The sequence below is a fragment of the Phyllopteryx taeniolatus genome, chromosome 6 (genome assembly GCF_024500385.1).
Source record: "Phyllopteryx taeniolatus isolate TA_2022b chromosome 6, UOR_Ptae_1.2, whole genome shotgun sequence".
NCBI classification, from domain to species: Eukaryota; Metazoa; Chordata; class Actinopteri; order Syngnathiformes; family Syngnathidae; genus Phyllopteryx; species Phyllopteryx taeniolatus.
In genome coordinates this window covers 20,939,745-20,961,106 of record NC_084507.1, presented here as the reverse complement: position 1 = coordinate 20,961,106, position 21,362 = coordinate 20,939,745, and the positions used below count along the sequence as shown (strand labels likewise).

Sequence of the window (21,362 nt, the reverse complement as noted above, 5' to 3'; positions counted from 1 at the left end):
GGAAATTAATTTCAGCCTCCCCCTAAAACAAATTACAGAGATGTGTTGTGCTTTTTAATAAATAGCCTTCAATAACTTATAAAAACAGATATATACAGGGCAATCTGTTTCTGCCTCAAAAAAAGTACAGCATATGTAGCACCTCAAAATGTTTCCCTATAAGAACGGGGGGGGGGTTCATCGGGGTTCATCACAGGTGAGTTGATTGTGTGATTCAATTGCCTAGTGTGCGGTGAAGAGTTGCCCAGTTTTGTTTTTTGTTTTTTTTGTCCAGACCAATTCACACAAGTGAGATGCCCCAGTCATATCAAAGCGTCTTTATTTGAAAATTAGTACATTTGTTTTTTTGTTACAAAACAAGTCAATAAGTTACGCCACTACTGTAGCCCGCACAGCCAGCCAATGAGGGACCGGGGGCGGGGTTTCCTGCCTCTACGCAATAGTCATTTGTTTTCTCTGGTTGTGGACACCCTAGACCCCTGGTATTCTCACCCGTCTAACTGACGTTACAAGGGAAAATAATAATTTCACCGTGCCGCTTGAAAATAATAATAAAAAAAAAATTTGAAAAAGGGAAAATATGCTAACACAAAGGTGCCTAGAGAGCCTTAAGATAGCGTGTGACAAACAATAAAATACATTCTTTCTTCTTCTACAGTTGCTTGTTTGGTCCAAAAAGTCACGAGTTCAGCAGCGAGACGTTACTAACGCAGGGGTGGGCATTTAATTTTTTAAAAGGATAAATGAACCAGCTCATTCCTAAATGAGGTGTTAAATAACAGGTGAAGCATACAGTACATATAAAAGTTTATTTTTATAATAAAATGTCATTAAGTCAATTTATTGTAATGCCAATAAAAAACAGGTATAACTGTAATCATAATAAATTATTTTTAATATTTACAATATGTAAATCAATTTATGAATGATTTAAGATAAAATAATTGAAAATAACCGTTAAATGAATGCTACAATTATCAAGGGACGCTTTATAATGTAACTACTGGGTGGGCCGGATTAAAGAAGGGAGCAGGCCATATGTTGCCCACCCCTGCGCTAAAAGGACGAAGAAGCAGCGCGTGACCTCTTCAAGTTTCAACCGGACGTCGTCGCGTAAACATGACGTGCGTACTGCAGCTTCCAGTTAAACTACATCCCGCCACAATGAAGTATGCAACCCGGGAGACCGCGTCACACCGCACACTTCGCACCTCGCACCCAATTTTGTAAATTGCACACGCGCCTTACAACTCTCACGCGTGCATGTGTGAGATTTGTTATATGCGTGTGGCACTTTACTAAGTTGCAGTTGCAAGATACGAACAGTGCAGCTTACCAAGTTTCATGCATGAGTCATAAAGCCGGTGTGCAACTTATGAAGCGTAACACACAAGATTTATAAGGTGCGGTTGCAACTTTCGCACGAGATTCGTGAGGCACAGTAGCAACTTACCTGCGCCTTGCATATCTCGCAAGTGTAAGTCGCACACACGCCTTTCACAGTGTATGAATGTGAGGTTTTGTAAAGCACTTTGGGCACCGCGTGGTGTACCTAAAGCGCTAAATACAGTTGCAACCAGATATTTACGTAGACATGCTTTTTTTCCCCCCTAACTGCAACATGAAATCAGATTAAACTTTTCCTGTTTGAGATCAATTAGGATTACCACAATTATTTCTATTCGCTAAATGCCAGACTAATGAGAGGATCTTCAAAGTCAGAAGTTTACATAAATGTCATTAGTGTTTGGTACCATTGCCTTTAAACTGTATGACTTTGGTCAAACATTTTGGATATCCTTCCACAAGGATTTAGAATTTTGGCCCATTCCTCCTGACAGAACTGGTGTAACTGAGCCAAGTTTGTATGCCGCCTTGTTCACACATGACTTTTCAAGTCTCCCCATACATTCTCAATAGCTAAAAGTCAGGACTTTGCAATGGCCACTCCCCAACACTGACTTTGTTATCCTTAAGCCACTTTGTAACCAGCTTCACAGTATGCTTCGGGTCATTGGCCATTTGGAAGACCCATTTGATGTTTTGAGGTTTTGCCTCAATATTTCCACATAATGTTCTTTCCTCATGATGCCATCAATTTTGTGAAGTGCACCAGTCCCTCCATGAGAAAAACAACCCCACAACATGATGTCGCGCACCCCCCCCCCAAATACTTCAATTTTAGTTTCATCAGACGACAGGACATCTCCGAAAATTAAGGTCTTTGGCCCTCTATGCATTTGCAAACTGTAATCTAGCTTTGTTTATGCTTTGGGGAGTAATGGCTTCTTCCTGGTAGAGTGGCATTTCCACCCATGTCGGTACAGTAGTCGTTTCACTGTGGAAAATGACACTCTTACCAACTTCAGCCAGAATCTTCATAAGATCTTTTGCCTTTGGTTCTTGGGTTGATTATGCAGATTTTGAATCAAAGTATGTTCATCTCTGAGACATAGAACCAGTCTCTTTTCCTGAGCGGTGTGATGGCTGGACATTCCCATGGTGTTTATACTTGTGTATAATTGTTTGAACAGTTGAATCTGGCAACTTTGGGGCATCTGGAAATTGCACCCAAGGATGAACCAGACTTGTGCAAGTTCAGATGTCTTATATGATTTCTTTTGACTTTCCGATGATGTTACACAAAGAAGCTTTGCATTTCAGTAGTGCCTAGTTCAAATACGTCCATACGTGCGTGTCTGTGTGTAATTAACTTAAATGTTGTCAAAAGCTTACACAAAATGACACTATCATCTGTGTTTTCCCAAACTGTTTAAAGACACAGTCGTCTTACTGTATGTAAACGTTTGACTTTGAAGAAAGTAATGAAAAAATGCCTAAAAACATCCTTCTCTCATTAGTTTAGCATTTAGTTAATTGAAATAATTTTGGAAATCCTAATTGGCCTAAAACATGAAAGGTTTAGTCCAATAGTGAGGAAAAAAAAAGTAAGTCTTTTTATATAGTATATGTAAACATTTGGTTTCAACTGTAAGTGCACACCATTAACCATATCTTACACGCACACACATTAAGTTGTACCTGTACTTTTAATATCTTGCCTGCACAACTTCGTAAGTCGCACCCGCACCCTTCTCGCATGCGCAATTTGATAAGTCTTATACCCACTTTTCGTTCGTCGCGAGGGCAACTTAGTAGATGTTAGATATGATATATACCAAACCTGCATCTTAAGTGTGCAACTCATTAAGTCGCACCCATGCCTTATGAATCTCATACAAATTAATAAGTTGTGAGCACAATTTACGCATCTTGAAGCGTATGTTATAGGTCGTATACGCAACGTAAAAATAAGTACCGTCATTTCTCGTGTATAATGTGCACCCATGTATAATACGCAGCCCCAAAGTTGACCTCAAAATTCTGTAAAAAACATTCTACCTATGGAGAGTGCATTTTTACAATGCATGATTTTGCTTCTACCCATATGATCAAAACGAAGTATTATTAGTTTTTTTAAAGAATTATTCTGAAGTTAAGCACTTTATTTGAACACGTAATCTTTTTTTTTTTTTTTTATTTACTTGCTCTTATTTTGAAATTCACAGCCCTACTTTTATTTAGTAAATGAGAAAACACACAGTTGTGCTCATATGTTTGAATACCCAGGCAGAATTTGTAACATGGGTACAATTCTTTAAAGAAAAGATGAAGGACCAGGCGAAACACATACGTACCCCGTCATATTGGAATGAAAGTGTAGGCTTCACCTTTTTATAACCACTAAGTGGCGGTGACATTTTGGAATGAAAGTGTACAGCTTTTTCATAACTACTAGATGGCGGCATACATTTATAAAATGTGAAAGTTTTTTTCCATTTGCCCCTATACCTATGTATAATGCGCGCTATGGACTTTTGACAATTTTTTTGGGGGGGGGGGGGGGGGGGGGAATGCGCATTATACACGAGAAATTACGGTAGTTGTCTTCCGGGTTCCATAATAAAGATCTCAAGTACATATAATAAATAATTGATGTGTACATAAACACCGGCCCCCCTTAGGTGTACATAGTTGGCAGCAGGTCACATGTTCACAGATGATGCAAACAAGGCAGCAGGTTTTTTTCCCCCCCCCCTCTTGCTTTTTTTTCTTTTTAAATGACAGTTTTGTCTTTCTAAGAGGGAGGGCTGAGTTTTTCCAGGTTAGCAGCATACAGGGCGTCATATCAAAGATCAGATCTCAGACCTCAGTCCAGTTTTTCCAGAACCGACGGTACGAAGACCAGACTGAGCTCGCTTCCAAAGTCGCACACAATGGCGGCGTTGTTGAGGACTAGTAGCTGCCTCACGCCCTGACCATCGCTACTCGGGCCCAAGTATACAGTCTGGATCAGGTCTCCATAGTTCAGGTCCCAGAAGGACACGCAGCCCAGACCGCCAGTCACCAGCAAAGAGTCCGAAATCAGACCCAGACTGGAACCGCAGCCGACCTCCTGGGCAGGAGAACACACAAACATGCATACAGGAAGTCAACAGAAACAAATTGATGAGAGGCAGAGCACTAAGTGCATGCACACACACAAGGACGCAAACAGACACACACCTGCTGTATACAGTATAGTTTGATGCCAGTGCTTCTGTCCCATACGCATATGAGGTCATCCAAACCCGAGCTGATGATGCAGAGTGGTGTGCACACCAGGGAGGTGACGTCTCCACGGTGACCAAAAACATGGCTGACGCGGTTTCCCGTCAGGACATCCCAGAGGCAGATGGCGCCGTCCTGGCCGCCACTTGCCAGGACCATCGTCTAAGAAACACAAGAACAACAAGAAAACTTTAGCAATGCGCATACGGTTGGTCTCTCTCTCTCGCTCTCACACACACATACACACACACACACTTCAGAGAAACAGAAAGTGACCTCATCAATGTAGACAGCGGTGATGCCTGCCGAGTGGCCTTGCAGCGTGAAGAGGCAGCACGAGTCCTCCAGACGATAAACCTGAGCGCTCACAAACATGAAGCACATTCTGCCATCTTTTTCTGACATGTCCCACGTGGCCAGCGCCCCGTCTCCCCAACACTTCCTTACCCGCACGGTGTGGTCATGGCTGCCGGTGACCACCCTGCCGGCGGCGGCCCTTAGCACCGTGATGGGCTTCTGGTGGGCGCACTGCACCGAGCGCGTCAGCTGGCAACTGATGGCATCCTCGCTGCTGTAGCAGGGCGACGTGGGGACGCCACCCCGCCCCGGAGTACCTAAAAAAGAGTGGGGGGACAAACAAATTCACATTATTTTACCACATTTTGTCAAGTACAAGTTCACAATACTTTGATAAAGCTCACTTTTACATTCCTGAGGCTCGCAACAACATAGCACAAGCTTTGTTTGCTATTGGTGATTGAGTAAGACATAAGTTGCAGCGCGAAGCAACTCGCATTATTATTGGCTATTTCTATTGTTTGTCAAAACATGAACGGACCGTCGTAGCCGCAAAACAGCGAGACTAAAGATGCCCACGGAGCACGCTACCTTGTTATTGGTGGCCCCTCCAAGCTTTATCGAGAGAAGTGTGCGCTGGCTGCGGTTTGTGCTTGCGTCATTACATCATGGTTCAGCCGTTTTGTTTCGGCCACAAAAGTCTTTTGGCCAAAAACCCAAAATATTCTTTTGGGCCATTTTGGCCCAAGATTTTTGATGGCCGAAAATTCCTGCATCACAATTATTATTATTTTTTTTTCATTTCCTTGTTTTTTTTGTTCGTTTTCTTTTACTAGCAAAAACAGGCTTTCATAAACTTACATTTGTGCATCTTTGCATATCGAGAAAAGCTCTATTTACAACTAGTACATTTCTAATCTAATCTAATTTCTCATCTAACGCCTCGATGAATACAGATAATTCAGTTTCAGAAGAAAATAGTGTGACTCGCAATTGTTTTCTCCACTTTATGCTACGTGTCAAGTTTCTATTTGTGAAACATATCATGTAATGATCCTAATAAAGTAAACACTCCTTCAAAAATTGTCATCTTACTGCAGATTTCTCCTGTTTTGGTTCTGAATGTGATTCTGCTGCTGCTCAGTGCAGGGCCGGATCTTATCTAGTGGTATACATGGCTGCTGGACACATGAAAAATTGTAAAATACTATTTGCCTTATGACCTTTAACAAAAGGCTGTGATGTTGCAGTTTTTAAAAAAATAAATATAACACACTGTATATCAAAACAATGTGGACAATTGCTTGCCACATCCTGACTTCAATTTATGGATCGATTTTAGTGAGTTTTATAAATGAAAGGTGAAGAATGTCAACATTTAAAGTGTCACACGCACTTTTAAGGCGCACCAAAGTGGTCTCACCTCGGTACTGAAGCAAAGCGAGAGGTTTGTTGACGTCCACGCTGAAGAAGTCGAGAGAGCCGTTCAGACGCGCTGCCACGATTCTGATAAAGACAGTGACACATCAGCTGATGGTTTTTAAAAGTCAAAAATGATGCAAGCAGACCTGTTGTTTAGGAAAACCAGCGCAGTGATGCCGGACGCACCCTCGCCCTCGCTGCTGCAGCGCAAACGGCCGTCGGTGGTGTCCCAAAGCTACAAACAAACCAGCGTTATAAAATACACACACGCACACAGTATTTCTTGGACACACCTCCAATTTTCCATTGCTCCGCCCAGCAGCTATTAGATTGCCTCTAAGCTCCAGCGCCCACACTGAGCCGTCACTCAAGTCCGGGGCCGTCAGGTCGCAGGCGTCCCCGAAGCTTGGGCGGCTGTGGGGCAGCATGCTGGAGGGCGGAGAGGACGATGAGGGCGAGAAGAAGTTTGACGGCGAGGGCGGCTCGTGCGCCATGTACGCGTCCGCCACCAGGTCGCCATAGTCAAAGCCTTCCCTGGTGGGCGGCGGGGCGCGGGGGCAGGCCGGCGTGGAGGTGAAGTTGGTGTCGATGAGCGGCGTCAGGTCCGGCTGGTCTTTGAAGAGGGGCGGCCGGCTCGGTGTGGTGCGGTGCCTCACCTGGTAGCCCTCGTCCTCAGACAGGCTGTCGCCGCTCAGGGAGAGGTCGGGACCCTCTGAGCCAAAGTTTTCCCAGCAGCCGCTGCTGCTGCTCCGCCTCAGCCTGGGGGGGACCCAATCAATATGCGAACACACATCTATGATGGCTGCTAACATCAGTGTTTCTGGCACCTAGCATGGTGTCTAAAAGTACCACCTCAGTTGGCATCTAAGGTGGTGTCAAACGTACCATCCAGGTATCTAAGGTGATATCTAAAGTGACATTAGGGCTGGGTGACATGGTTGAAAAATGTGTCACGATCTACAGTAAGTATTTCATAATAATTTGAAAATAATGACCCAGACAAAAAAGGGTGAATTTAGATCATTTTATTTTAAAATGTAATCTTGAACCGTTAAACAGAGGACAACACAACTATTATCTCAGATTTATTTATTCATTTAAATAAATCATTTGGTATCTCAAGACCAGTCCAGTTTTGGAGGACACTGGATCACCCCAGGACGTTTTGTTATTATTTTTTTTTTTTTTAATTAGTATAGTATTGCAATATCTGCGATTATGAGTGTATGCCTTGAAGGAGGCGGGCGGGGGTGAGTAGTGTGACGGGAGCAATGGAAAAGAGAGTCTAAAGACGCCAATGGCGTGAATTGTGGCCGTATTGTATGTGATGTTCTATGCTGGCGCTGGTTCAATAAAGCGACTGGAATTGCATTGGCGACTCCGTTCATCCTTGACCTATTTTTGAAGTCTAAGGTGGGGTATTAATGTGGGCAGCTGAGGTAGCATTCACGGTAACATTAATTGCGGCGTCTGGCGGGAGGACGAGAGCACGGGAGGTCAGTCTTACCCGTGCTTGGGGATGACGGTCAGGCAGTCTCCCGTCTGTGCGTCCCAAACCCGAATCTGTCCGGCAAGGCAGCAGCTGGCCAGCAGCATTCCATCACTCGCCAGACACTCGATGTCCTGCGAGACGTCAAAGCTCTAGATCAAATTCTCCAGGTGGTGTGGCGGAGGACACGTCTGGAAACTGTTTTCCCACCATGCTGTGGCCCCGCAGCAGGAGCGGCGAGATCTCGCTGACGGGCGGCCAGTATCCGTAGCCATCGCAGGGCCGGTCCCCTCTGCGCCGGCGCCCACCGTTCTGGCCGTAGTTTCGCGGGCACAGAAGTCGGTAGAGGCACAGGAGCAGCAGAACAAGCAGAACGCCTGCCCCCAGGCCCAGCGCTGCTACCCTGCAGGGAAGGACAGAAACGATAGGAATGTTGAAGGGTTCCCTAATCCACCAAACCAGTGTGTAGTCCAACCAGACTACTCGACTCATCTTAAGGTCCAGGGAGAGGGTGCCGAGACCCAGAACCCCGAGAGAGGGGGTGTGAGTGCCCATGGGGAGTCTAGCTAAGGACCAGCTAAGAAGTTGTAGTTGTGTGTGTGTGTGTGTGTGGGTGTGTTTGTGCTAGTACTGACTTGTAGAGCGTCAGGTCTGTCTGGAGATCCGCTGACACCTTGGGAATGGGCAGAAGAGGTTGCTGGGTGTCATGAGGGTGGCGCCCTTCAATGGCTTCCTGGGGGCTCAGGTGAATGGCAACAGGGATGACGGGCAAAATGCTGATGTACCTGAAACATGGCCAGAAGTGGAAACTAGCTAGCTACGTGTTCCCTTACCCGCCATTAAAAGGGCTTCCCAATCAGTACTGGTGTACTGACCTCTTAGCTAAAGTGATGTTGTAGTAACTGAAGAGTGAAGGCCAGTGTCTGAAGGAAAGTCTCCTCCATCCCTCCTCGTCCTCAGCACTCCAGGTGATCTGGGGTGCAGCCGGTGAGGACTGGGGGAGTGGTTCTGCCCTGGAGCCAGGGGGGCCCTGCGGTTGGTCTTCAGGTAAGGGCGTCGGGTCCGGTGCCAGGCGGTCAGTGAGTGTGCTGGTCGGGTCTCCTCCGCGGAAGACAGGCGCCACCTCCAGGTGAGGGGTCAGGCCTCCGCCCCCGTCGTCTCCCAAGGGACTTTGCTCTGACACCTGTGCAGCCAGGTAAGTGCGCACCCCAGCCGGGTCGGTATAGACCAGAATGCCGATCCAGATCACCGTGCTGACCTGCAAACGAGGCAGCGATGAGGTTACACTGGAGACCGCGAGGACATTGTAGCTGAATCCTAAGTGAGGACCTTCCACTTCAACCCTACAGTATGTGAGAACGTTACACCCGAAACTCAGAGGTATTACCTAGGACTGTCACTATCAAATATTTTTAGAATCAATTCTCCTATTAATTATTGATGGACTAATAATCGCCCCACCACTATTACTAAAAAAAAAATGTTTTTAATAAGAAAATATTTATTTATTTTACTACTAACATGGATTTTATTGCCGGCACGGTGGACGACTGGTTAGAGCGTCAGCCTCACAGTTCTGAGGAGCGGGGTTCAATCCCGGGCCCCGCCTGTGTGGAGTTTGCATGTTCTCCCCGTGCCTGGCGTGGGTTTTCTCCGGGCACTCCGGTTTCCTCCCACATCCCAAAAACATGTACGTTAATTGAACACTCTAAATTGCCCGTAGGTGTGAATGGTTGTTTGTTTGTATTTGCCCTGCGATTGGCTGGCAACCAGTTCAGGGTGTACCCCGCATCCTGCCCGATGATAGCTGGGATAGGCTCCAGCACGCCCTAGTGAGGAGAAGCGACTCAGAAAATGGATGGATGGATGGATGGATTTTATTCTCCTTTACGAGGGAAGGACTTCAATCCTTATACTGCATCTGTTGGTACTGAGTGTATGGTATAAATTTGGTGTACAGAATCTCAGACAGCAAAATGCTAAACGGTTAGCAATAGCACGCCCATGATTATCATTTTAGGTCAAAGAACGCTAACTAACATTCAGGTGACTCATACTATTGTTATATGTACATTACAATTCTGTCTGTCTGTCTGCAATAAATATCTGTGTAAAACATGGATTCAGGCAGAACCTTTTTTTTTTTGGATCCTGGTGGTGATTCGAGGCAGAAATTTTGTGTCGACCTATTTTTGTAGTCGACTTAGCAGACTTAAGATTTTTTTCCCCACCCCTAGCATTACATTTGGGACCCCAAGGGCGTTACACTCGGACCCCGAAGGCATTGCACTCAGACCCCACGGCCGTTGCATTAAGACCCCGAGGACGTTACACCCAGACCCCAAGGATCTTACACATGGGAACATTAAGGCGTTACACCCGAGAGCCTTATGGCATGAAACTCTGATGTTACAGTCGGACCCCAAGGACATTACACCTGGGAACCAGAGGGCGTTACACTCGGGACCCCAAAGACGTTACATTCGGAAACTGAGGGCGTTACACTCCGACCCAGGGGACATCACACTCTGTCCCTGAGGATGCTACACCTGGAACCCGGAGGGTGTTACACTTGGACATTAGTCGGACGCCAAGGAAGTTACAGTCGGACCCCGACGATGTTACACTTGGGCTGGAGTTTGTCCTCAGTGGATTCTCACTTAAACAGGTCCAAGTGACCATGCCGACCTGCAAACGAGGCAGCAATGGGAAGGATGTGTCACTCAAGACCCTGAGGACGCTCCACTTGGCACGCCGAAGATGCTACATTCAGGACCCCGTGGACGTTATACTCAAACCAGAGTTTGTCCTCAGTGGAATGTCACTCTAACAGGACCATTTGGACCAGGGGCCAGTTTGAATGGTCTTCTTACCATAATGATGCGCTGAGCCAGGCGCGTACGAGCCAGGAAGTAAACCAGTCGCAACCTCTTGGGGGGACGCAAATTCCTAGTGGGGGGCTGTAGGGTAATGGTGTGAGGAAGGGGCCGTGGGGCAGCGGGCGCCGTCCGTGTGCGCAGAGGTGAGGGCTTTGGTGCCGGCAGCCGATCCTCGGTACGGATGTGCCCATGCAGGTCCATCAGCTGCAGGGATATTTTTATTGATTATTGATATGTGTGAACAGAGGTATTCTGATTTACATGGATGTGCACACCTCCATGCGGCGGACGTCTATAGACAGCACGGTGGTGAAGAAGAACATCTGCAGGAAGAAGTCAGACACCAGGCCCACCACAGCAAATAGGCAGAACTCCTGCAAGCATAAGTGTGATCAGTCACTCAAGAACCTTCCAGTATATTCCAGGTGTTTATATCCACAAAGGCTGCAAACCTGGATGGCTGGCACGAGTGTGAAGTAGCCAATGAGAATGATGCACAATTCAGTGGCCATGTTCTTCATGATGGACCAGCTCTCGTTACTCAGGCCTGCAGAGATAAGTTCCAAAGTCAAAGCTAGGAAAATGTACTTCTCCAATGTAGACGTTTATTAAAGGGAATAAGTGGAAGCACACATTTTCTTTCCCATTGGCTGTAAAAAATAAATAAAAATCAATACAAAAATATACGAATTCTGTGGAAGGCAATGCTGGGGGGAAAAAAAACCCAAAAAAAGCTTGTTAGGGTATCAGGAGAAACAAAGCAAATCCCAGGAGAAGAAAACAGAAAACTGTGTTCTGAATAATTTCATTATCATTTGCCTTTTATTTAGGCAGAGCAAAAAATAAAGATTACAATTGTAAATTGGATTTTTTATTTTTTTAAATAATAAATAAAAAAACATTTTTAAAAAAGGTCATATCACCGAGCCCTACCCTGAGCAATGCGGAGCTTGACTTCCAGATCAACGGGGGTGGACACCACAGACTGAGTGAGGACCAAGACATTCTCCACACCAATCACCACCACCAGGTATGGAAAGATCTCCCTGTCAGCACAAAAGACGCATCCATTTAAAAGTGCTCAGATGAGCAACTCGTGCAAAGTAGCACTTGTGTTCGTCACTCAACCATCCAGCCATCCATTTTTTTTTTGTTTTCATAGCGCTTGTCCCCATTAGGGTCGTGGGTGCTGAAGTCTATACCAATTGACTTTGTGAGAAAATTTGGGTACATCCTGGACTGGTCGTGAGCCATTCGCCATGCATCTATAGACAAATAAGATTTGACAGTCACACCTAGGAACCTTTTAGAGTCTTCAATGACGCTAACATGCTAACGTGAGGGAGGAAGCCAGAGCTGAGATTTGAACTCCGAACATACAAACTGTGAGACAGACATGTTAACCACTAATACACCAGTTGTCCTTCAATAATGACGAAGATATAATAAAGCAAGAGTGTTCAGGTCATGTTATCTGTTATGTCATGACGCATATGATTTGGCGGGAAAGACATCTTGTGAAGAAAAGAAAGTGTGCACGTGGGTCAACACTGGTTACATCAAACACAAACACACACACACACAATCACTATTTGTCTGTGTATTAACATGTGTGCGCAGTTGGACCGATGGAGGAGTGTGGTTGTTTGATTCAATTGTTGAATGACGCTCGTCACGCCATGGCATCTGCTTTCGAGACATTCTCACATGATTGGACGAACGTGCAGCATCGATATCAGGATAGCAACCACTTGACAGACTGCTAGTCAACCATTACACAAATCACTGGAAGTAGGCCACTGATAAGCCTCAGAGAGAGAGAGAGAGTGTGTGTTTGTGTGTGTGTGTGTGTGTGTGTGTGTCGTACCCTCCGTTGAGAGTGGGCGTGAGGCCAAAGAGCGTGCACAGACCAACCGACATGAGCAGTGAGCTCAGCACAGTGACTACAGCAGCCAGAGCTAGACCCCACTTCGACTTCACCATGTCGATCTTACCTGCGGGGGAGAGGAGGAACATCAAGTCAAGATGCTTTGTTTTCAAATGTCCACACACACACACACACACACACACGCAGTATTACTGGTTATCTGACTACTTCTGAAAATGTCTATGAGCAGGACATTGTCAATTTTGCCCGACTATGACGTGACAAGAGGATGTAATTTACATAATCCTGCCCCCAAACCCAGTTACTCCGCCCATTACATGGCAGCTAGACCAGCTAAAAATCTGCCACTTAAAGCCACGGCTGGAATACATGGAAGCACTATCTTGTCAAAGCCAAAAGGTAAACAGAGCTGCAGATTAGAATTAGCTAACAGCGTTACCACCGGTAACTGCTGATAACCGGCACATGCTCAACTGATTGGCTAAATTATCAACATTGGTGTACAGGGTATTTGTGTTTGGCAATAAATCCGCTACATTAATTGACAAAGTGTAATTGTGTGGCTTGATAATGTTGGCAAGTGCTGCCTCCACAAAGGAAAATACTATCAAATCTTTATGGGCACTGGCTTTACAGGGGGTACAGTATTGTCCAGTGGTGCCTTGAGATACGAGTGCTTTGACTTAAGTGTTTTTTGAGAATCAGAGTCGATCAGAACAAGGTTTCTAGAGGGGAGTGTAAAAAAAAGGAAGACTACAAAAGACAAAGCACTAACTGTAAACAAGACGAGGAAAGTAAATCCTTATATACCGAGAACAATGACACATTAGATATGAGTGTTGTATGGAGTAGTAGTAGTGCTACACCCTGTGAAGGAAGGACAAGATAGGACAGGACAGGAGGGGAAGCATGCAGGACAAGGGTCGTGAACCCGGCTGTACAACTGAAGTGTGGTAGGAGTGCCTATGTAAATTATAAACGTCTATACGACCAGAGAGTGAGTGAGGGGATACCCAAGAAATTTGGATGTTTACTTAGTTTAGTTATTTGTCGCAATAAGTGAGTAGCCCCACACCCAGCGAATAAGTCCCACGGGTGTGTGTCTGCGGACACATGCAAGTGAATTGACACCGTTTTGCATGCACAATGACTGACATCGAAATTAATCTGCTTCACGTTGTGTACTTTGCCTACTGAGCCAACGTTTGTCCTGGCAGCTAGCGGCGGGTCAGCCAAGCGCAGGAGATTATCCTCACCGGAACAAGCTTGGCACACAAACGTGGTTCAGATGTTTCCAAGGTGGAGCAGAGAAAAGCTAGACAGAGGACAAAACAGACACTGACGTGTGGAGAAGTAGATGTAGGCGAAGAGGATGATGTAGGTGGTGACCAGCGGGATGAGCTCTGCCACGCCGATCTCCTCCTTGAAGTGCACGTGGACCACACGCTCGTTCTTCAGGCTGCAATTGGTGCATGGGTGGAGCTGGTTCAGACGAGCGCGAAGGCTGCCCAGGAACCTAAACACATACCACAGACATTTTTGCCAAAGTACTGGGGGGTCATTGGGTTACCAGGGAGATACGTTCCAATGGTGGCGACATTAGACAGATTTTTGGGAAAGAGTCAAACTCGATAAGTCGCCTCTACTAACGCAGAACCGAACCAGGTCATAAGCGATCTAAGCACCTATGTTATAGTCGATGTAGTGCAACAAAAATCACCTTGCGTCATAGCTGGACAGCACCATGCTGATGGTGTAAGTCACTACCCTCTTCCTGTTGTAGTGACTCACACCTGTGAGCTTCCCTGGAACACCAAACAGGAGGTCTGGGACACAAACACGAACGCAAAAGCATAAAAAAAACAATACAAAACAACACAAACACAAATATACACAAACTCACCAAAACAACACACACTGAATGCAACAACTACACACACTGAATGCGAAAACTAGACAATAACAACACACACAGTCAGCATCTTTGAAACATCTGTACGTGTTGTTTTGCTGTGTCCACCTCTGAGCGTGGCAGAGGTGTGCAGGCCTTTGGGCTCGTGTTTCTGGATGGTCTTTAAGGGGTTGGGGTCAGCGTCAAAGAGCTCGCGTTGGTTCTGCCAGTAGTTGGCGGGCGACACCAACAGGCAGCCATGCTCCGGCAGCACCGACTGCATCCGCCGCAAACCCGGCAGCAAGTCCGTCACTTGCAGGCACAGCGACTCCAGACTGCGAACGCCCGAGCTGCTGGCCAGATGGAAAACAACATACCATTTACCATTTCATTTTGGGACAATGATAAGTCAAGATACCACTGTATAAGATTGATCGCCAACCTGTCGGCGTGCACGTGGTTGCGGATCTCGTCCAGCAGGCTGAAGACTCGCCCCAGCGGCGAGCGAAACACGTCCACTGGCACCAGGCTGTTGTCCCATGGCGACACCGCCGCCTTCACCAACACTTGCTGGATGTATGCCACCGGAGGTCCCTGGTACTGTGTCAGTCAACATCAGCATGTCAATCAACATGTCCATGAGGTGGAAAACACGACCACACACACTCCTTTTCTTATTCTTGACACTTCAAATGCATCGGTAATCCCTTGATATTCGCAGGGCATAGGGTCCGACACCCCCGCACAAAGGTTAAAATTGCGTGTACACAGCAAAGCACAACTTTTCTGTTAGACAGGGCTAAATACAAAAATAAAAACCAGTAATTACAAATTTGTCAAATACTACAAAAGAAATGGAGAAAAATCTATTGTGCTTGTGGAGCAGCAGTTTTGATGTACTGTAAATATTGCACATAAGGGACAAGGCAAAAAATATAAACAAAATGTGAAGATACCCAGTCAGGCCGTTCTCCGACGTCTCCAAGAGGCCCGTGGGTAGGAACACTGTAGTCCCGCACACTTGTGCTGAACTCCACAGGACCTGTCCCGGGGAGCGGGAGCCTCAGTAACGGATAGCTGCCAGGGAGGGAGGGAGGGGGAGCGAGAGCGAGAGCGAGAGAGAGAGAGAGAGAGAGACGGACAGTGGGGGGCACACATACTGAGTCAACTTTTTCAATTAAAGCACAGTGTTTCCCCGCAAAGCCCTGCCAAGGACAGCAGAAATCCACAACTAATTCACATTCCCCCCCCCAAAATGGGTTTATAATTGCCTAATAGATGCCACGAGAGCATGGCAAGACACTACCTCTGTCTTAGACAGGGCTATGGCCCGACTAAAAGAAGCACTTCCCCTGAATTCAATATAGTTCCTTAGCACCAGAAATGCCACAAAATAGCACCAAAGTAATAGCATTTGGCCTAAGCACAGAAAATACATTATACGTTTATATGATTTTCAAGTTTTAGCAGCCCTCTGAGGGGAACCATTAACTAAGTTGTGGGCCGCAATGAAAATGAATTTGACAACCCTGGTGCAGTGTTTGTGTCGTGTGTGTGTGTCGTGTATGCAGTGCATACACACCAGCAGGTGAGGATGCTGACTGAGGTGAAGAGGATGATGGGCACCGGGTAGGTGGCACACAACAGTCCGTGGCGATAGAAAGCCACAGATATCTTCTCCCTCAGCTGCTCGCGCAGCATCATCGTGCTGGAAGGCGTCAACTCCCGGCCATTGGGGAGCGCGAGGCGACCACTGAGCAGAGGCTGCACGACATTCAGGGTCCTGCTGGGCAAAAACAATATTAATAATATTTATGCGTGTACATATAAAGACACTATCACCATTTTAACACAACTATTTAGCAGCTTATAAACACCATTACCCTCTCTGTCACACATCCATATTGGTCCATTCAAATACTGGAGAATTTCATACAAATCAATAAAATACAATTTAAAAAAGGTAATCGCCCAGCCCTTGAATCTACCTAGCTAACTCGTGTACTCAACTGTGTGTGTTGCTGTTATGGCTATGCGTCCCATTTATTAGGCAAAAATCTGAGGCGGCAACATTTATTTAATCGTTGTTAGTGATTATCATGCCAGGCTCGATATGACATTCCACTGCTACGCTAAACTGACTAAGCTAACCATGGCATGACGCAAGTGAAAATTACTGGTCGCAGACTCATAAATGAATGATTGCATGAAATCACAAACATAAGCGGTAGCATAATTCCACATATACATAACGCTACAGAACAATGTGGAACGTGCTACCACATGTGCTAACAACACACTTGCTAACATAATGATTAACCAGTGATGCCAACTGCTAACACAACAAACAGGCTAACATTGTCCTTACACAACATATCTCCCAGTAGAACGGGGCTGCTAATGTAATGTACCGGCCAACATAAATATACCTGCTAACATAACAGATATGCTAAAACACATGCTAACACAACATATCTGCTTATACACACCTGCTAACTAGGCTTTACACGATCAGGATTTTTGGGACCGATCACCGATCAGCAAGTTTTAAAAAAGAAAAACGATAACCGATCACCGATCCGATCACAAGATGGAGCAACATGCCTATTTACATGACTTGTTCATTTATTGTATATACTTGTGTACTGTATACTGTATCCATCCAGCCATCCATTTTCTGTACAGCTTATCCTCACAAGGGTTGCGGGCGTGCTGGAGCCCACCCCAGCTCAAATTATTCTCTAGCATTTTAGACAAAAGTTAAAACACCAATGACATCTAGAGGGCATTCAAGGATTGGCCACTGACATAAATTTAGGTCTAATCAAGATTACAACATGACAGAAATAATGGGTGCTAACTTACTGTAATCAAAGTACTTTATAGCAATTAAATTACTTTAATAAATACTGTTAATTACATGCTTACGCCAACTTTCTCACTGTCCCAGCTATATGGACGGTGTTGTCCAGAGTTTGAGTCCCTTTGACTCTCCATCTCCCCCCCCCCCCCACGCTGAGTTGCTTGAACGCGGCATGCTCCACGTGTACATTCTTCAGGTGATCGATCAAATTTTTTGTGTTGAAGCATTTAGATGACGTTCGCCACGACCTACTTTGGTTCTGCGCAGACTGCAAATAACTTACGTGTTGTTTGTCTGAGACACCGCAAAATAGTCCCACACCGACAAAGCGTTTTTTCACCGACAAGAAAAAAAAATCTTTATTTGCCGTCAGATAGTTCCAGTGCTGCGCACCAAGACACGTGGCAAGGCTAAAAATAAACTAGCTTTTGGATTCATACGCGACAAAGACGCTGAGTTAAATGATCGATGACGTCATTGATTGGATCGGTGACTTATGACACGAAAGCCGATCAGCATAAAATGCTAATTATCGGCCGATACCGATAACACCGTTCAGATCGGCGTAAAGTCAACTGCTAACACAACAGACATGCTCAAATAGCTGTAAACAAATGCTAACAGACCTGCGAAAGGTGTGCAGCTTGTCTCTCAGGCTCCTGCCACTCATGTGCCTGAAAGCAACAAACTCATTTTGTGTGTTGAAGAGAAGCATAGTGTTGTGTAGCTTAGTTTAGCATGCGCGTCTCCAGTTAGGTTGTGTGTACGCTCCTCCTGCCTCACCAGCATCAACAGAAACTCAGGAGGGAATTCACTCCAGGAACATTTAGAAGGCGTGTCGCTATTATTAGATGGCACAGTAAAACAACACGGCCGTCACAATGGCCTCCTTTGAGGTGTGTGTTTGGTTGGCGTGCACATGGAACACGGCATGCTGCTGTCCACATTCCTGACTAGACAAAAGACCGTGAGAATAAACCTTCCACACCGATGTAGGTCTGAGGGCCTGCTGGGGTTTTTTTTGTCGTTCAAAGTGCGTCCCCGCTGATGTGCATTGCTCACAGTTACGACCTAGGAGCGAAATGAGAGGAGCGAGTTTGCAAAAGCAGTCCGTGTTGACAATTTAGGAAACTATTTGTATTATTTTTGTGGATGTCGAGGCAAGTTAATCCCGGGAAATCAAACAAAGGAGGCCTGAAACAGAGTCCAGTTTCCACCCTGTGACCCATTACTTGGCGAGTAAGCAGCCATTATGTTGAGACCTTTTGATTTGTGGACACAGCCGTGCTAATGCCAGCAATACAAATAAATACAGTGTTGCCTTAAGATAAATGTTTCATTTGTTCCTTGACCACGCTCGTAACTCAAAACACTCATATCTGAAATCATGTTTCGAGATTGAACTGAATGTAGACACCATTTTTCTCATACAGTAATCACATAATTAAATATAATTAAAAAGAATTAGGGCGGCACGGTGGACGACTGGTTAGAGCGTCAGCCTCACAGTTCTGAGGACCCGGGTTCAATCGCCGGCCCCGCCTGTGTGGAGTTTGCATGTTCTCCCCGTGCCTGCGTGGGTTTTCTCCGGGCACTCCGGTTTCCTCCCACATCCCAAAAACATGCATTAATTGGAGACTCTAAATTGCCCGTAGGCATGACTGTGAGTGTGAATGGTTGTTTGTTTGTATGTGCCCTGCGATTGGCTGGCAACCAGTTCAGGGTGTACCCCGCCTCCTGCCCGGTTACAGCTGGGATAGGCTCCAGCACGCCCGCGACTCTAGTGAGGAGAAGCGGCTCAGAAAATGGATGGATGGATGGATGGATAAAAAGAATTAAACGTTTTTTGTCACACTGTCTCATTCAAGTCAATGCACATTGTGCTGCTCATTCAGGTGTGCGGGCTTTGGCCACCTTTGGCAATATAAAAGGCCAATCCATACTTCACACTTACGTTCCTGCATGGATGCAGCAGCCAATCATATTGTAGCAGGGTGTGCTCTGCCTAGAACTCATGCGGGTTTCAAAAAGTCATTCGTCACACACCTAACCCCATCACTGACTATACTTTTGTAAAATTGCTCCTCTTTTCGCAGTCACGTTGTTAGTGAAAGTAGTGGATGTCATCTCCTTTTCATACTTATTGTCCATTCATTACATCCACATATTGAAATAAACAGCATATAAACATACAAACAACAACAACTATCTTACCTCCTGTCAACAACACTTCCTAAAATGGCCGCCCTAAAGGTATGTCCAGGTTTTAGCAGCATGATGAATCATGTAGTTATGAAAGTGATTTAAGGGTGTTGTGTGTGCGCGTGTGTGAGTGGGATCGTGTCATCAGATGTGCTGCCGCAAGTGAGGCAACACACCACAACACTTGACACTGACTTCCTTCCATCTATCAATCATTAAGCTTGACGACTGCATGTTTAACAACACACTATCATTTACATTTCCACACACATTCACTCACTCACTCACTGACTGACTCACTCGCTCTCACTCAATCGCTCAAACACAGACACACCCTTTCACTCACACAGTCACGCTTGTTCTTGAACACACACACACTCAGTCACATTAACATACACACACACACTTTTTCTCACACACACACTTTCACTCACAGTTTTGTTCGCCCCCCACACACACACTAACTGTTGCTCTCTCACGCACGCACACATAGGCACATTAACCTAAACACACTTTCACTCAGTTTGTTATTCGATGCATGCACACAGGAGGAGAGGCTGCCATCGTGTTACTCGTGCTAATGCTAACGCTATAATTTAACCAATGTCAATGTAACCTATTTCACGTCTGAAATCCTAATCATAAGATGTCAAGGTTTAGGTTTATGCTAAAAATGTGATAAAATGTCTGAGAAAAAAAAAAGAAAAAAAATGTATGGAAGACTGTCGAGTAGGAAAGTTTGCCTCCTAACATGGGTTAGCATTAGCCTGTTAGCTCCAGATTGAGACACTGCGTTTAATCTCACCAGAAAGCACTACCATAATATCTCTTAAAGTCACGTTAAGTAGCCTTACGTCACTCAAGAATCTATCAAGTCTCATTTATCACACTTCTATGATTGGGCACCATTAGTTGCACGAATAATACATTGATGAATATTAAAACCAAAAAAACAACAAAAAAACTTAATTGTAGAGAGACTTTGCGGACACCCTGTATGACGTGACTAATGTAACCATTTGATCAATAGTTTACTTCCCTTCAGCACAACAATAAAACACTCGCACCCAAGCAGCAGGCGGCTCGAAGCTTCAACACTTGCCTGGACAAACGTCACGGTTTCCCGGCAGCAGCCTCCGCGTTGCTCTTCCTCTTGGATGCCTGGAATCGTGTCGACTGGTCGGGGAAAGCGGCTAAATGTTTCCCCGCATGTTTGGTTATTTTTTTTCCCCCAGGTTATTTTGATTGTATTTATTTTTTGTGTACTGGCAACAAGGCTGACCTGCACCACCTGAGTCCACAAAAGCTCGACGCGAGCTTGTCAAAACGATGCACACTTCTTCACGGCATTTTTGACCGAGCTGCGGGAGCCCATAGCGACCTCTATGGCGACTGGTGTCGCTACAACTTTGTCAAAGATGTTTTTAAACAACAATAGCCAGATGGTGACGCTTAGTGTGGCGCTAGTACCAGTAGTGGTACGAGAAAGAATTACTGCCCAAGTACAGTTCAGTTGTATCCAACTTCAATGTTGCAGTTAATAGACATATGCAGCCAGTGTGTACCTACAGATCTCAATTTATATGAAAAACTTTCAGCACTATTAGCTCAATTCAAAAAGTGAACGTCATATATACAGATTCGTTCCACAGTGTAAAATATTTAATATTTGATTAGATTTTTTATAATTGTAGCTAGCAAGAAACCCAACTCACCATCTTAATAAAATCACATAATGGTTTTGAATATATGAATTAGTAAAGGTGGCAAAAGTACTCAAACAAGTAGATAATTGGGTAAAATTAAAAAAGATCTGGTAA

At 45.3% G+C, this 21,362-nt stretch overlaps 1 protein-coding gene across 6 annotated transcripts; it reads right to left on the bottom strand.

The window, feature by feature from the left end:
- Positions 1–302: 302 nt before the first annotated feature.
- Positions 303–20,893, bottom strand: scap (SREBF chaperone). 6 transcript variants are annotated; one of them, XM_061777918.1, is made up of 23 exons: positions 17,967–18,400; positions 16,060–16,260; positions 15,434–15,554; positions 14,920–15,077; positions 14,607–14,830; positions 14,307–14,412; positions 13,930–14,102; positions 12,566–12,692; positions 11,632–11,744; positions 11,151–11,245; positions 10,974–11,072; positions 10,693–10,902; positions 8,695–9,077; positions 8,455–8,604; positions 8,030–8,222; positions 7,838–7,953; positions 6,624–7,089; positions 6,477–6,565; positions 6,332–6,414; positions 5,059–5,225; positions 4,888–4,968; positions 4,567–4,773; positions 303–4,456 (listed from the first exon to the last, which is right to left on the bottom strand). In XM_061777918.1, exons 1-23 carry the CDS (start codon positions 18,053–18,055, stop codon positions 4,211–4,213), a joined length of 3,897 nt encoding a protein of 1,298 aa, XP_061633902.1. In that variant the 5' UTR covers positions 18,056–18,400; the 3' UTR covers positions 303–4,210. The 6 variants fall into 6 exon arrangements, with proteins under 6 accessions (XP_061633902.1, XP_061633903.1, XP_061633904.1 ...); XM_061777919.1 differs by having other exon boundaries at positions 14,607–14,827; positions 17,967–18,399; XM_061777920.1 differs by lacking the exon at positions 17,967–18,400 and adding an exon at positions 20,645–20,893 and having other exon boundaries at positions 4,888–5,225.
- Positions 20,894–21,362: the final 469 nt, after the last annotated feature.

What these genes read in the sequence shown, in the direction of transcription:
- scap (XM_061777916.1), bottom strand. Translation starts at nt 18,055, where the DNA reads ATGCTTCTCTTCAACACACAAAATGAGTTTGTTGCTTTCAGGCACATG. An exon ending in GGAGCAATGGAAAATTGGAG is followed by an intron (nt 6,566 to 6,623) that starts GTGTGTCCAAGA and finishes GTTTGTTTGTAG; the next exon opens with CTTTGGGACACCACCGACGG. An exon ending in CGCTTTGCTTCAGTACCGAG is followed by an intron (nt 5,226 to 6,331) that starts GTGAGACCACTT and finishes ACTCTTTTTTAG; the next exon opens with GTACTCCGGGGCGGGGTGGC.